A 16710-nucleotide genomic window follows, 5' to 3' on the forward strand; every position below is an offset into this window, starting at 1 on the left:
AAGGATGGGTGTCAGGGAAAAAACAGAGACATAAGACTGGAAAAGTAGCTAGGTCCAGATAATAAAGAGCCATAAGTATGCTAAGCCAAGGAGTATGTATTTTAATCCTGGAAGAAACAAGAAACCAAAAAAGGTTTTAAATCAAAAGATAATACAATTGGACTTAGTGAAATAACCCTGGTGGCAGTGTAGAGATTAGAATAGAGTCAGTATGTAAACACACACACACACACACACACACAAAAAAAAACACAAATCCTAGTTAAGAGGCTATTTATGTATGCTGATGAGGATGGAAACCAACATAATATAAATGGAAAAGCTAGATTCTACCAGTTTTTGGTGAAACTAACAGAAGTTAGTGAGAAAGATGGAGATAATGAGAATTAGTGGCTGATTCTATAGTTTCTTGCTTGAAACTGGGTGGATGATGATGCCATGTATCAAAAATGAAAAAATGATAGCATCAGGTTGGAATGTATGGAAGAACTAGAAAATAGTTTTATTTTTGGATACACTGTGTTTGGGGCAATACAAAATAAAAATAGCTGACATTGGTTGAGTGGTTATACTAAGCTCTAGTTTTTGTGTTTTTTAAAATATATTTTTATTGATGTTTTACAGAGATGAAGGGAGAGGGATAGAGAGTTAGATACATCAATGAGAGAGAAACATCGATCAGCTGCCTCCTGCACACCTCCTACTGGGGATGTGCCTGCAACCAAGGTACATGCCCTTGACCAGAATCGAACCTGAGACCCTTCAGTCCACAGGCCGATGCTCTATCCACTGAGCCAAACCAGTTAAAGCTAAGCTCTAGTTTTAAGTAACTTTGTATATATCAATTTATCTATGTACAGGAACAAGAGCTTAGTAGGTTTAGAGCTTAAAAGAGGTGTCTAGCTTCAAAATATAAATTTGGAAGTCATCAATATATAGGAGGCATAGTTAATACTACTGAGGCAAGATGAAGGCAAAGGTTAAAATGCTGAGGAAACCCACCATTTTGGGACCAGGGAGTGATGGAAATTATAAGCTTCACGTTGGCAAAGATTGTGGGAAAAATTCATGGGGCCTCCCTATAAGGGCACTGGATAGACGGGCCTTGAAAAGGGTCTGTCTCTAACTGGTGTTCTTATTCCAAGGCAGCTGCGTGATTGCCTGTCCTTGGAAAGGGGTCACATGAATGTTATAAGCAAACTGTAATAGTAACAGATGTAGAGGTTAAGTGTTCTTGGAGTGAACTTTGCTCAAGGAAGATTGGATTGATAATCCATGACTCAAGGATTGCTTTGTCTCCACAAGGAGGTGCGTGTGGCTCGCTGCCCAGACTTATAGCACGACGCCCGGGAGTTCAGGAGGGGAGCCAAAATTTGGGATATAAATGTACTGCTCTCTGTGAATAAACTTGCCTTCAACAGCATCACTGTTGTTGGTCCTCCTGACCCCCGCTTTTGCTTCTCTCTCTTTCTTCTTCTTCGTCACCGTCTCCTACTTTCAGGATTACCCTGTTCTCTGTCAGAGCAGGTCTCCGACAAAAGATCATGCCTGACTTGTTCACTACTATGTCACCAGAGCCTGGTATACTATATAGGATACAGTGGTTGCTCAATCAATAAATGTTGAATGAGTAATATGAAAATATCAGGGAAGTATAAGAAGAAACAATAAAGCATAGTGTCTTGGAAGACAAAGGAGGAAAGGTAATTTCAGAATGAATGAAAAATACCAAACACTATAGAAGAAAAGTCAGATGGAATGAGGACCACAAAGGAACCATTGGGCTTGTCATTAATAACTTAAAAGACAGTCATTTTGGTGGAGTAGAATCAGTCTAAATTGTAAGAGGCTTAAGGTTAAATAGTTGTTGTAGAAGAGTAGACAATGACCAGGAATTTGGTAATAATATGATTGAGGTGGTTAGAGTTACAGAGAAAAAATAAAGCCATGCTTTTTTAAAACATGTTTTTAAAAGGCAACATATGTAATACTTTAAACAATAAAGAATTTAAATTAAAAAATTCAAATCCAAAAATTTATATAAATTAAACTCAAGCCTTTTCTGACAAGGTCCTTTATCAGGATGTTATGTAGGTCAGAAAGGATAGAAGTTAAGATCAATTCTTATTATTAAAGTGAAATAATTTTTCCCTGAATTTAAGGGACTATGGCTCCTCAAAACAAAACAAAAACCTCTAAAACAAACAAAAATTTCATATTGATCCAAATCAGAAAAGTAAATTTTATTAGAAAATAGACATACTTAAAAATCACAAATTCTTTCTGTTTCCATCTATATGTTTGTGTTTAGAAATACTCACCCATTTGCAAATATTCCTTGACTACCTAAATTGTAGTAGTCAAGAATATTGACTCCAGAACCCAGTTACCAGGGTTTTACATGCCCCTTCTTCTGCTTACTAACTGTGTGATCCTGGGCAAGTTAATAAACTTCTCTCAGTTCTTTGCCTGTAAAGTGGAGATAACTTGCCATAATGGTTGTATCCCTCCCCACAGAACTCTCTTAGATCCTGTTATCCACACTCCATTCTCCCACTCCCCATGCCCTAAGAATAAATTTTATTTTACAAATTAAAAAAACACACAAAACAACAACAAAAACAAACAAACAAAAAAAGCCATGTTTTTATAATAAGAAGACTTCAGTATTGTTTGTAGAAATAAAAAAAGAAATCCTGGGAGAGAGAGAGATTAAAGATGGTAAGAGGGTGGATAATTGTTTTAAGTAATTTTCTCATCACTGTTTCCTTTGGGCATGCTTATCAGGTTTTCTATATACAGTAAGTTAGACTTTTAAACAAGTTAGAGCCCCATGATCTGCCTCAATGGGACATTTATTTAAGCTTAAAAGGACTTAATGATTTTTTTCCCTTAATCCTCACCCAAGGATATTTTCCATTGGTTTTTAGAAAGAGTGGAAAAGATGGATGGGGGAGAAAGAGAGAGAGAGAGAGAGAGAGAGAGAGAGAGAGAGAGAGAGAGAGAGAGAGAGATTGGTTGAGCTCCTGCATATGCCAGACCAGGCTGGAAATGAACTGCAACCCAGGTAAGTGCCCTTGACCAGGAATTGAACCCACGACCCTTTGGTGCAAGGGCCGACACTCTAACCACAGGCCAAACATCAGCCAGGGCAGGACTTAATAATTTAATTCAGCATGTTGCTTTCTTAATGTTTTCTACTAGAGGCCCGGTGCATGAAAATTCATGCATTGGAGGGGGGCGTCCCTCAGCCAGGCCTGTCCCCTCTCACAGTCTGGGAGCCCTCAGGGGCAGGAGGCAACCTGGCAATCAGGGGAAGGTGATGCCCCATCACACCTTTGCTACAGCTGGTTACTTGAGCCTTGGCCAGCTCTGGTTACCTGAGCCTTGGGCAGCCACCATCCGAGGCTTGCCTGCACCTCGGGCTGGCCCTAGACCATTGGGCAGCTGCCATCCAAGGCTTTCCTGTGCCTCGGGCCGGCCCTGGGAGGTTGGGGGGCTAAGAGGACTGGGGAACTCTGGAAACAGGTGCAAGGAGTACGGACTTGCCACACGCTTGCCGCCCTGGCAGGGCTAAGGGGACTGGATGCCACCATCTTGTGGCTGTGGGCACCACCATCTTTGAAGGCAGGGCAGTCAATTAACATATTTCCTCCTTACTGGCTGTGGGTGCCACCATCTTTGAGGGCAGGGCAATCAATTAGCATATTCCCTACTTATTGGCTGTGGGTGCTGCCATCTTTGATGGTGAGGCAGTCAATTAGCATATTCCCTCCTTATTGGCTGTGGGCGCCGCCAATTTTGCAATGGCGTGAGGGTCAATTAGCATATCCCCTCTTTATTAGATAGGATATGTTTATGTCATGCCACCTATACAACCTAGGACAAGTCTATACTAAAAGCATGGGTGGTTAAATTATTGAGTTATCCATATAATACATGCAAGCAAAAACCAATATATATTTGATATTTGAGGTCAATTTATTTGTTTCATTCTTATACTAATGAAATAATTAGGGGAACAGCATATTTTGCTCCTATGATATGGCTTGAGTATGAGTTTATAGAATATGGGAGTATATTTACTGAAGACTTAATATGCTTAATATCTAAAAGATTGTTGGCATTTATAGTCATTACAAATGCCCTCCCATGCCTGAACAAGCCTCAGAAAGTGACACTTTATTGTAAAAACCAATTGCATAAACTAAGGGTTCTTTATTAATGTCATGTATTACTTTTAGCAATCTAGTGAAGCCTATAAATTACTTTTTAAAAAAATACTATATAATAAAAGGGTAATATGCAAATCGACCGAATGGCGGAATGACCAGTCACTATGACATGCACTGACCACTAGGGGGCAGACACTTAACACAGGAGCTGTCCCCTAGTGGTCAGTGCGCTCCCACAGGGGGAGCACCGCTCAGCCAGAAGCCAGGCTCATGGCTGGCAAGTGAAGAGATGGTGGGGTGGTGGGAGCCTCTCCTGCCTCTGCGGCAGCACTAAGGATATCCAACTGAAGGCTTAAGCCCGAGGACTCCCGGACTGCAAAAGGGTGCAGGGCGGGCTGAGGGAACCCCCCCCACCGAGCTGCATGCATTTTGTGCACCAGGCCTCTAGTATATATATATATATATATATATATATATATATATATATATATAATTTTATTTTTAAAAATATACTTTTAATTGTTGATAGTATTACAGATACCTCCCCTTTACCCCCATCCTCCCAGCCCCTACCCAGCCACCCCAGGTCTTCACTAGCCTATTGCTTGTGTCCATGGGCTGTGCCTATATGTATATAAGTTCCTTGGTATATATATAAGTTCCTTGATTCCTTGATACATATATATATATATATATATATATACACACACACACACACACATATATCCTACCTTATAATAGACAAATATGCAAATTGACCGCACCTTCGCTACACCCAAGCCACGCCCACCAACCAAGCCACGCCCACCAACCAATCAGGACGAGTATGCAAATTACCCCAACAAAGATGGCGGCTAATTTGCATATCAAGACAGCATAGAAAGAAGCCAAGAGATGCTGAAGGGAGCAAAGCTGTGGAGAAGCAAGCAAGCCCGGGGGGAGGAGAACGGCGGAGCGGAGGCGGGGCCGGGGGAGAAGGAAGGAGAAAGGGGCGGGCTGGCGGAGGAGGCGGGCCGGGGGACAAGGGCGGAGCGGAGGCGGGGCCGGGGGAGAAGGAAGGAGAACGGGGCTGGCTGGCAGAGAAGGCGGGCCGGGGGACAAGGGCGGAGCGGAGGTGGGGCCGGGGGAGAAGGAAGGAGAAAGGGGCAGGCTGGCGGAGAAGGCGGGCCGGGGGACAAGGGCGGAGTGGAGGCGGGGCCGGGGGAGAAGGAAGGAGAACGGGGCTGGCTGGCAGAGAAGGTGGGCCGGGGGACAAGGGCGGAGCGGAGGCGGGGCCGGGGGAGAAGGAAGGAGAACGGGGCGGGCTGGGGGAGAAGGCGGGCCGGGGGAGAAGGAAGGAGAGTGCGTCGGTCTGGCGGGCAGGCTGGCGGAGAAGGCAGGCTGGGGGACAAGGGAGGAGCGGAGGCGGGGCGGGCTGGCGGAGAAGGTGGGCTGGGGGACAAGGGAGGAACGGAGGCGGGGCGGGGTAGAGTGCAGCAGGAAACCCTATTGCAGGATTTTTCCTGCAACGGGAATGCTAGTATATACATATATACATATATATACACACACACACACACACACACACACATATATATATATATATATATATATATATATACACATGTATATATATATATATACATATATATACATATATATATGTATATATACACACACATACACTGAGTGGCCAGATTATGATCTCTGAATGCATAATAATCTGGCCACTCAGTGTATATCCTATATAATAAAAGGCTAATATGAAAATTGTCCCCTCAACCAGGAGTTCGGCCAGCAGGCAGGCCGGCCAACCACCCATGTCCCCTCCCCCTGGCCAGGCTGGCCGGACCCCACCCATGCACAAATTCATGCACCAGGCCTCTAATACACACACACACACACACACACACACACACACACACACACACTGAGTGGCCAGATTATTATGCATTCAGAGATCATAATAATCTGGCCACTCAGTGTATATCTACACTAATAAAAGAGTAAGATGCAAATTGACCATACTTTCGCAATGCCCACTAGCCAATTAGGAGAGAGTATGCAAATTAACCCAACAAAGATGGAGGGTTAATTTGCATACACAGGCGCTGAGTGGCCAGGGGCAGGGTGGGACACTTGTGTTCCTCACCACCCCAACTTGCCCCCCTGCTTGTCTGCTTACCCCCAATGGACCCACCCCCACCAGCCTGATCACCCACAATTGCTGTCCCATCCTGGCCTGATCACCCACAACTGCCCTCCCCTCTTGGCCTCTAACCACCTCTACCTTGGCCTTGCCACCATGGCTTTGTCCAGAAGAACGTCTGGAAGGTCTCCCAGTCTAATTAGTATATTACCCTTTTATTAGTATAGATAGAGGCCTGGTGCATGGGTGGGGGCCAACTGGTTTGACCTGAAGGGTGTCCCAGATCAGGGTGGGGGTTCCCTTGGGGCATGGGGCGAGCTGGGTGAGGGGCCTGTGGTGGTTTGCAGTCTGGCCATGACCCTATGGGGTGAGGGTCCACACTGGGGGGGCGTGGCCAGCCTGGGTGAGGGGCTGAGGGCTGTTTTTAAGCTGGCCACACCCCCTTCAGGGTGGAGGTCCCCGCTGGGGTGCCTGGCCAGTCTGGGTGAGGGGCTGATGGCTCTTTGCAGGCTGGCCACGCCCTCCAGTGACCCAAGCTCCCAGCCCCTCCTTTTTTTCTTTTTTTTTTCAGCGCCTTCTTGAGCAGAGGCCAGGGTCAGCTGGAAGCATTTATCTGGGATTTATTTATCTTCTATAATTGAAACTTTGTAGCCTTGCGCTGAGGCCCGGGACAGCCAGGGCGGGCAGGAAGCTTGGCTTCCTCCATCACCGGGGGCAACCCAAGCCTCCTGCTCGCTCCAGCTCTGTGGCTGCCACCATCTTTGTTGGGTTAATTTGCATACTCGCTCTGATTGGCTGGTGGGTGTAGCAGAGGTACGATCAATTTGCATGTTTCTCTTTTATTAGATAGGATGTCCAGAAAAGACAAACCTACAGAGATAGAAAAGTAGATTCATGTTTGCCTGAGGTTGTGTGTGGGAATGGGAATTAACTGTAAGTGCATATGAAGGATCTCACTGGGGTGATAACAATATTCTAAAACTGGATATCATTATAGATGCACAGCTTAGTAAATGTACTAAAAATAATTGAATTGTATAGATAACATGGATGAAAATTATGGTATGTAAATTATATTTCAATAAAGGTTTTAAAAGAAAAAGTGTGTAGAAACACATGCCCCAGCAAGGCAAATACTCTTAATCCCAAAGTAGGATTTCTCCATATCTGAATCACAGTGGAAAGAATAAATCTACACAAGTTAAAATTTTAAGGAAAAAAAAAGGTATTTCAATCAGAACTTGATTTGAATGTGGCTAAAGGCATTTTACCTATGTTCTTTGCAGAAGGGACAACTGATACATGTATTCTCCCCATTGCCCGTTCTCCACCCAAATAACTCTCCCAGTAGACTTTGACTTTTAAATATGTTTGGTTGTATTAGAGCCTTTCCTGAAGAAAATTGGAAATAAAACATAAGGACCTTAGCCACTTTGGAACAGATTTTAACTCCTAGACATGTTGACCTATGGTGAGATGCGGATTTTTCTAGTCTTTTCTCTAACACAATGTATGCACATGAAGATAATTATTTATCATCAAGTATCCTATTTTTTAAGGAACTCAATGACTACCATTGTCTGAGAAAGTAAACTTCTAGAGAGTTAGAGAGACTATGTTTAGATAAACTTGTGTGTGTTGTGCCTTAGGCAGTTAATAACTAAAAACATTTATGGATATTCTGAAATCCTAAGATCTATCACATTCAAATAAATTGTGTAATATTTCAACTGAATAAAGATCATCACTCCTTTAAAATAAATTTAATGGAAATTCATTTATTAATCCTGGATTTTAACATTTAGCTTTCCATTCCTTTAATAAAAAGTACTGCTTTATAAACTTTGACAAAGAAGGAACCCAAAAGCACCTAAATGAATCTATCTTAAATGCTCACCAATATTCCATTATTGGCAACTTAACTCTCACAGTGAAGACACTTTCTCACAGTGAAGCACAACACAGTTCCTGTCAATCTATTCATAATAGTTATTTTTAATACCAGTAAAAGGAGGTACAGAGAAATAAAATGTTTAAAACCACCTGAAAGGTGAAAAAAAAATTACAAACCCAGAGGATAAACTGCAATTGAGAGTAGAAGATGAGAATCAGGCAATATAGATGAGAATCCAATACAAAGAGTGCAATGAAAAAGAAAAACTTCCCTTCAGAAAAGTCACCTTCTGTGAACTTACCCTGTGTCTCTCCTCTTTCTCTTCCATTTTTCAAAAAAAATTGAAGGAAGCAGCTCTGGACTTAACGCAAGAAAGTACTGTCAGTGAATCTCAAGGTTCATTTTAGTCTTACCAAAGAAGATCACACTGACAGCAGGTGACATTATAGAATAATAAATAAAAGGCTTACCAAAGCAGTGTTTGATTTTGGAGACACACTTCAATGTTCTAATAATTGAAGGCATCATCCTCTGCTGACTTTTAAGGATATCAAGTGACAGGGTGCAGTGTTTGGGAAGTCTTCAGCTATTTAGAATAATTTCTTAGTGCTTTTCCCAAAAGTACACTGAATATGATCAGCCAGAGTCTGAAAATAAAGGTTTCACTGGAGGGTATTCTGCCCAAGTGTGATATTTTCACAAGTGCAAGGTTCCTGGACAAATTGTTAACTAATCAAAACCTGGCATTTTCAATACATGTAGTATTGAGCCTCAAGGCAACACATAACTAAACTTGTATACTGGAGGAATCAGATGGAGAAGTGTGCAGAACCCGAGATCAATACATCTGCTTAAAAGTCTAGAATTTACTTACATAAGAGCGGACATTCTGAGTTAAGAGGCCACAAAACGTTAAAATTCAAGATTCCTGGCATCATCCTCTTTTCATAAGGGAAACTATTTCACATCATTCTGATATTTTCTTGAAGACATATGCCAGGACAATGTAATCATTTTTTTTCCATAAAGGCATTATGTAATTTTAATGGGTTGAATTGTGTTGCTTTATAAATAGGATTTTAAAATATTTAAATTAGAGCCAATCAGTTAAAATTGTCAAAACCCACAAGGTAAAAATTTTATTCATTTGTTATCTATATAGTGTATGGCTGGCTATTATTAAGAGGTGTTTTTTAGATAGAACAGTGAAATAGTAGTCAATAGTGGAACAACTTCATATTTGAACTCAATAGTTAACTTTATTTCTGTCAGCATAAGTAGCTAGTGAGACTGGAAAACTGCAGCATCTCTGATTATTCAGAGCACTCTACCTTTGGTAAATTATCCTAGTAATTCGATTAGAGGTCTCTCTAATTTCTGGGGTCCATTAAACTTTTCTTGATCAAATGTCTACAGAAATTCCTTTGCCTGAAATCACTAGTTGATTTTATGTAAGATATCTAAACAGCCTATTAAATGCTAACTTTAAACTGTTTTCTATTCTAAACCACTTTAATTTTATGCATAAAATAAAACACACAGAAAACCAATAAAATAAAACATCAGACAGAAATTGAACATTACCTAGTGTTATCAGTTCAGCTCAGGTAGACGAATCCAGATGTTGTCACTGTGTACTGCCAAAGGACTCACAAACAAATACTTAAGCTCAACTCCAATAACATTTGCAGCACTTTCAAGTCCCACTCCTTGTGCTCCCTTAAACTCTCAAATTTGTGTGCCAAATTCATGTTCTTGTAGACCAGGGAAAATTACATTTATTCTGCCTTAGATACTGATGCAGAGAAAGGCATCAGATGTCAGTCATCTCACGTTGTCCAGTAAAGGTTCCTGTGTCTCTTGTGTCTTCTACTTTTATTTTCCCAAACCATTACAAAGTTTTGGGACAGAAATATGTCTGATTCCCAAAGGCATTAGGCTGACACTCTGCTATTCCTCTCTAAGAATGAGGAATAGAAATGAGAGTGATGTGACCCTACGTTTTGTGGGGCAACCCTCTGTAATCCCCCTAACACAAACACCAGAGGTGGGATGGGGTGGGGGTCAAAGGAGGAGGAGGGAAAGGTCCGGAGAAGAGACTCACCGCTCTGGCTAGTTTCTCGCTCAGGCAGAACGTAATCAGGAGTAGCCACAACCTGAAACAGGAGGGAGGGTGAGTAACATGGGCTCTCTAAGGCTCCAGAGTCCTGCGTCTGTCCACAGACCACCACCCCGCCCACCATCTTTTGCTGCTTGACCCCACTTTCTCTGCAATGACAGAACTACAAGTATGTATAGTCTCGGGTTGGCAAAATAGTCCAAAGTAGAAAAGAGGAAGGGAGGTCGGGGCAGCAACAGCTCACCCACGGTGCATGCTTTCGGATCCTCCAGAGCAGGGTCCCAGGAGACTGCTAAGTGGCTCCGAAGCTCAGGCTCATCTGGGCTCCGCTGATGCTTGGAGGCTGCTCCTTATTCAGAAGGACAGGGTAGGGGAGGGAAGTAGCTCACTTCGGTAGAAACTAAATTCAGCTCCTAGATAAGAAGTGCCCTAAAGGGAAACATGCTCAGCAGTGCCCGCTACAACTTGCCGCGCTCAAAAGATAGTTCCCAGCACCAAGAGAGGAAGGAATGGAAGGGAAGGGGGCGGGGTTGTCTGCTGTCAATCATCCACCTTACCTTGGGCAGCCGGTAGTCTTTCTCATTTTGGGGAACCTCTATCACAACATCCCCACGCATCTCCACAGCTTCATGAACAGCTCATAGAGACCTATACTCTAAGATATAAGCAATTATGCATCACACACTTCCATGAGCCACTGTTAACTGTTGCAACGTAACACACATATAGATTAAGGCACAGGGCTTTTATGTAGACAAGTGGGCCCCAACATGTCCTTTCAGGCTTGCCCAAATGCATACAACACTCATTCCAACCGATTTTATACTAAGCTCCTGGGAGGTAGGGGTGGTGGTGGTGCTGCTGCTGATAGTTCCTGGAGTTGTAAATCTACCCTAAACTGAGTAGAACATAAGGGTGAGTGGGACCCCATGAAATAGCCTTGAAAGACTCTAAAGTTATAAATTCTAGGATCTGAGATAACAGAAATGTTCTGAAGAATTCTTCAGTAAATCCCATAAGACCCTCCAAGGAGTCCACATCCAAGTATTTTCTGGATGTGTTGGTACTTTAAAAAAATCTATGTACCAAAATTAAAAAAAAAATAATGCCCAGGTCTTTTTGGGAGACATCTATACAACTGCCATCAATTCAATATAAATATTTCTAGTTAGGTGTTTGTGTTACTTTTAAGGAAAATTGCCTGGCAGCTACTAATTCTCTGTCCTAAGTCCCTCTGAAACACAACTATAATGAGAGTGAAAAACTTTCAGGCTAATTCAATATAAGAGGTAAATATTATGGTATTCATTGTAGCTAAATAAAAATATATGACTGTATTTGAATAACATTCAACCATATAATAATTACTAATATTTACTGAATGCTCCCAAATCTCATATATATATATAGCTCCCAATAGTCTTCACATAAATATCGATATGTTCATTTTCTTAATTCTTTGATTATAAGCATATATTTACTTATACAAATATATTTATAATATTTTCACATATTCTGTTGTATGTAGAAACTTCCCTGCGAAAGGGTGGAAGAGAAAGAACACCAGCAGCTCAAGGAGCAGCGACCAAACTTTTTCTAATCATTAACAGTAAAAAGATCCGTTCTCCATGAGATCCATCCGCTAAAAAAATAGTCCCAACTCAGGTCTATTTCTAATTGGCTTGGGTGCTCACACCAATGAGAGTTGAACTGGGCAGGGAAGAGTAGTATCCACGGAAAGTGCAAGTGAACGAATAGAAAAGCTTCTCGGTTACACTCACAGTGGTCAATCAGCTGGTCTGGGAGTTTCCCTCCCCCAAATAACTGAGCGTCACTCCCTCGCAGGTTGCTGCTGCAGTCTAAAGCTGTGGCGGAGTGATCCTCAAATTCCCCAGAGCTGATGGGGAGGGGGAGGTGCGGGGGAAGACAGGCAGGAAAGTAGATCTGTGGGATTTGCGTGAGGAAAAAGTTTGCAAGTCTGGACAGAAGGGAAAAGTACTCCCAAGAGACCGGCTTTGAGAAGGGGAGGGGGGAGGGAAGAATAGCTTCTCCTTTTTTCCCCCCTCCACTCTTTAAAAGCTTCTTTCTCCTCACCTAAGCCGACCTGCACAATTGGGGCACCCTCGCTCTCCCTCTCAGGCTCTAGCTCTCACCCAATAAACCCTCAAGATTATGTCAATTGGTCAGAGCCAGCGAGGGATTTCGTGTGGGTGCTGAGGAGCTGCAGGAGCCGGAGAAGAATGAAACTTCGTGGAGTCAGCCTGGCAGTCGGCTTGTTCTTACTGGCCCTGAGTCTGTGGGGGCAGCCTGCAGAGGCTGCGGTAAGTCCTTCCTTCTCCCCCTCAACCCCCCACCCTACCTCATCACCTCACTCTCATGCTGAAATCACTTTTTGTTCCCTTCCCTTCTTTTATCTTTAGCCATGGCTAGGGAATTCAAATTTGTCTTCACTTGTTTAAGAAGAAACATTATTTAAATTTAACGCTGGTAACTCAAGCTTTCTGAAATTCAACGGAGAGGTGTAAGTGTTTAAAAATAGGGCTGCTGGCTTTCCTGCAGCTAGCTGCTCTGGGGACTAGAGCAGAGCCTGGGGCAGAGAACTCAGGCTAATAGATCACTAGGCTCTGGTAGGTATTTAAAACTTTTCCTCCCCACCTTCAGCCCTGGGGTGTTTCCCAGCCTGCCTTCTGGCTAACTTTTCACTAGTTGTACCCAACCCACGCACTCTAAACTTTGTCTATAGTTTGATATTTTGGCTTTTCTAATTTCGAGCTTCCATCAAAATGTTACGGGCGCCCATGAAGTTTTTCCCCTTTCCCCTTTCCTTAAGCAACTTGAACCTACCCTAACCTTTGGTCAGTAGAGCCTCTGTAGAGACTGTGTTTCCCCTTTGGCATCCTTTTTGCAAATGCTCAGGTAACATACCAGGAAGAATGAAGTGAAGAGGATGGCCTCAGGCTTCCAATCTTCTGAGTTTTTTTTTGTTTGTTTGTTTTGTTTTGTTTTTAAGTTCTGGGGTTTTGTTTGTTGTTTACTTTTTTTTTTAACTTACTAAGGCACCTGAACAAATTGAGAAGTTGCTCATCACCTATTTAAAGGAAAAGTTATATTTTTTCCAAAGGAGAATGAGTGTTCTGATTAAAAGAGAGCGGAGGAGAATGCACGTGTGAAATGACAGAGCAAAAAGTTCCACTCTGTTTTAGGAATGTAGAATTTAAAACCTCTATAAATCTCCTAAAAGGGTATCTGGCTAGTCCCACCCACCGTCCTTCTGGGTATGAGAGGCAGATGTAAGGAATGAATGGCTTTGCCAGAGAAAATGTTCTTCAGCCTAAAGCCCATCATCTTTAGTTTCACTTAACCTCTAAAGAGTTTAGAAAGTAAAATATCTCTGTAAGAATATTCAAGAAACTAATAAAAACAATTACCTGATGGGGAAAGTGGATGCTTTAGGAATAAAAGGTTGAAGAAAAAAAGAATTAAGTATGCATCAAATTATTTAAGTTATATTTGAGTGATCATAATAAGTGGTTTTAAAAACACTTCAGTATGAGATCATGGCTTAGGCCTTCACATGGTCGAGTGACTATCAATTCTTTATATGTTATAGTTTATCTGGGTCCACTTTTAAGTTAGCTATCTAGCTTCTCTATACACTCAGTCTGACACAGATAACATGGCCCTCCTTCTATCTTCCAGAAACTGTGTAGATAGGAAGGCTGTTTTTCATGTTATTCCAAGTACATCATATAATTATTATAGCACATCTGTTAAAAAGCTATGTGTATAAATATTTTAAATTATATTTGCCATAATTTATTCTCCATCAAAGTAGATAGATGAGTTAAAATTGCTTTTTTGATTTAGAGCATTTTAATGGAGAAAGGTTTAGTCACTTAATAGTGCTACAGACTCTTGGATAAAAGTACAATTATGTTGTTGAAAATAGTTATTTCTAAAAACATCTAGGTAGGTGCTTACTGCTTATGGCATTTGGCCCGGGGCAAAGATTTTATAGATATTTCATTAAATATTTCAGTTTTTTCTTTTGACATTGCTATTAATAAATGTGCACCAGATACCAATCATACATGTATGTACAGAAATACTATACATCAATTTATATTAAATCCAATTGTATTAAAAATGTGATTTTTTTTTATGGTTGGCAACACTTGGCAGCAAGCCTATTTTCTTGGAACTTTTTAAGATTAAGTGTTCATGAAGAAATTACAGAAGACACCATGGAAGGGTTTTTTTTTTTCCTTTTTTCCTCCAGTATAATTTTTAAAATATATATTTTTATAGATTTCAGAGAGGAAGGGAGAGAGATAGAAACACCAATGATGAGAGAGAATCATTGATCAGCTGCCTCCTGCACACTCCCTACTAGGGATTGAGCCTGCAACCCAGGCATATGCCCTGATCAAGAATCTAACTGTGACCTGGTTCATAGGGCAACACTCAACCACTGAGCACCACTGGCCAGGCTCCTTCTATATAGTTTTTAAAGAACATTTTATATTACATTTCTCTATCATTAGGATATTGTGCCTTTAATAAAACCAGGGGTTTGATTTTTCTGCTTCATGTATCAATATCACAGTTAGATGAATGTTTTGATCATCTCAAAAATATGAATGGTATCTGCTCTCCATACTAGTGGCGGGGATATTGGTGACCTTATCCAGAGTAAACTGGATGGTAGTGGGGCTGGTTGTTGATTGAAGTAGTCTAGTATTGGAATTTTTATAACAGGAAGAGCAGTGCCACTTAAATTGCTTTAGTTTTTCAGTTAAGTGATTTCTTCATCTTTGAAGTCATGCCAAATGGGGATGTCACAAATATGTGGAACATTTTTTTAGGTAGAGTATATATTAGGTGGAATAAAGTAATAACCTTTATTCTGAAAGGTTAGCAGTAAGTGGAAAAGGCAGTTTTAGGTTGGAAAAGTAATTTCTAGTGATGGAGATAAGGTATTATACCTGTACTTACTCACTGTCAGTAGGATATGCACTCCTTCTTTATGTATGTGGTATCTCCCTTGTGATCAAGGCACAACTCATTAAAGGTTGTAGTGTGGCTCAGGGCCACAGAACAGTTTTTTCTCTATGAAGTATACTGCTCAATAGAAATAATTTGTCAGTATTGTTATGATAACTTACATTTGTGAGTTTTTACTACGTGCCAGGCACTGTGCTAATATGCTGATATACATGACCATCTTTAATTTTCACAAAATACCTATGAGATATATACCATTGATGTCCCCACTTTACAGATCAAGAAGCTACAGATCATAGAGGTTAATTTGCTGAAAATCACTTAGGTAATAAGTTGTAGAGCTGGGAATTTGAATCAAGGCAGTTTGATTCCAATTTCTTTACCCTTAACAACTGTCCTATACTGCCTCCTTTGTATGTACTCTATAGAGATTTATTTGCTGTTCAGAGTATTTGGATCTCTGCCATGTTTTTTATTTTTTATTTTTATTTTTTTAGTGAGGAAGGGAGAGACACTGGAGGTGAAATGGAAATGATAAAATGGGGATTACATCTCTTCCTGCTGATAATAGGAGAAGTGGCATGGTATAATGCAAATAGATTTGGGCTTAGAATAAAATGATCAGAGTTTGATCTCTATATGCATGTGTATATAGACAGAGATAACTTAAAAGCAAACTAGAGCAATTGCTTATTGCAGGTTATGTGATTGTATAAAATCACATATATAAAAGGTCAGATTTATAAAACAAATTTAATTTGTCATAGATGATTATTTTGAAGAATGATTTGCCATATCACTTTTTAATTAGTCAGTTTTCATAATAAATTTAAGTATACTGAACTACTTTTCAGGTGTATTTTTATTGTGATGAAACAGGGTATATTTGTTTACGATGCCCAGTTCATTTTTGTTGTTTTTACAAATTTATCTACCCATCATATCCAACTCTATTCACTCAACTATCTATATGTAGTTTTGTGCATATGTTTATATATGTATCTATTCTGTGACTATGCAAGAGTGTTTACATAATTTCTAATGTGTTTTTATTTGGCTTTTGATGTCTGTATATGCAACACATTAGACTCTTTACCTGAGTTAACTATGATAACTTGGTTAAAGTTGTGTCTGCCAGGTTTATCCACCGTAAAGACACTATTTTTTCCCTTTGTAATTACAAAGTGAGCAAATCTTGTGAGTACATGGTGTAATATTGTGAGACAATGTAAATATCCTTCTCATCAAAATTGTGCCCACTAATTTTAGCATCTATTGAGGATTCTGGCCTAAATGATTATTACTGTGATATTTGCCAAATGGCAATTTTCAGTTTGTAACTTTTTTTGCATTTTAAATTTAATTTTAAATGTAACAAATAACTTTAACT

The 16710-nt window shown here is 40.7% G+C and overlaps 2 protein-coding genes across 2 annotated transcripts in view; one reads left to right on the forward strand and one right to left on the reverse strand.

Annotated features, from left to right (window-relative positions):
• Window positions 1–12127, reverse strand: part of COL4A6 (collagen type IV alpha 6 chain) — a 462181-nt gene extending 450054 nt beyond the window's left edge. Inside the window, exons 1-3 of the mRNA XM_079764920.1 lie at window positions 12098–12127; window positions 10874–10971; window positions 10302–10353 (exon numbers count right to left, since the gene is read on the reverse strand). Of these exons, the coding sequence (XP_079621046.1) occupies window positions 10302–10353; window positions 10874–10899 (78 nt within the window). The 5' untranslated portion in view covers window positions 10900–10971; window positions 12098–12127. The remainder of the gene's footprint in view (window positions 1–10301; window positions 10354–10873; window positions 10972–12097) is intronic.
• A 102-nt stretch (window positions 12128–12229) lies between these two features.
• Window positions 12230–16710, forward strand: part of COL4A5 (collagen type IV alpha 5 chain) — a 325412-nt gene continuing 320931 nt past the window's right edge. Inside the window, exon 1 of the mRNA XM_079764916.1 lies at window positions 12230–12637. Coding sequence (XP_079621042.1) covers window positions 12557–12637 — 81 coding nt within the window. The 5' untranslated portion in view covers window positions 12230–12556. The remainder of the gene's footprint in view (window positions 12638–16710) is intronic.

The sequence above is a fragment of the Cnephaeus nilssonii genome (genome assembly GCF_951640355.1).
Source record: "Cnephaeus nilssonii genome assembly, chromosome: X".
NCBI classification, from domain to species: domain Eukaryota; kingdom Metazoa; phylum Chordata; class Mammalia; order Chiroptera; family Vespertilionidae; genus Cnephaeus; species Cnephaeus nilssonii.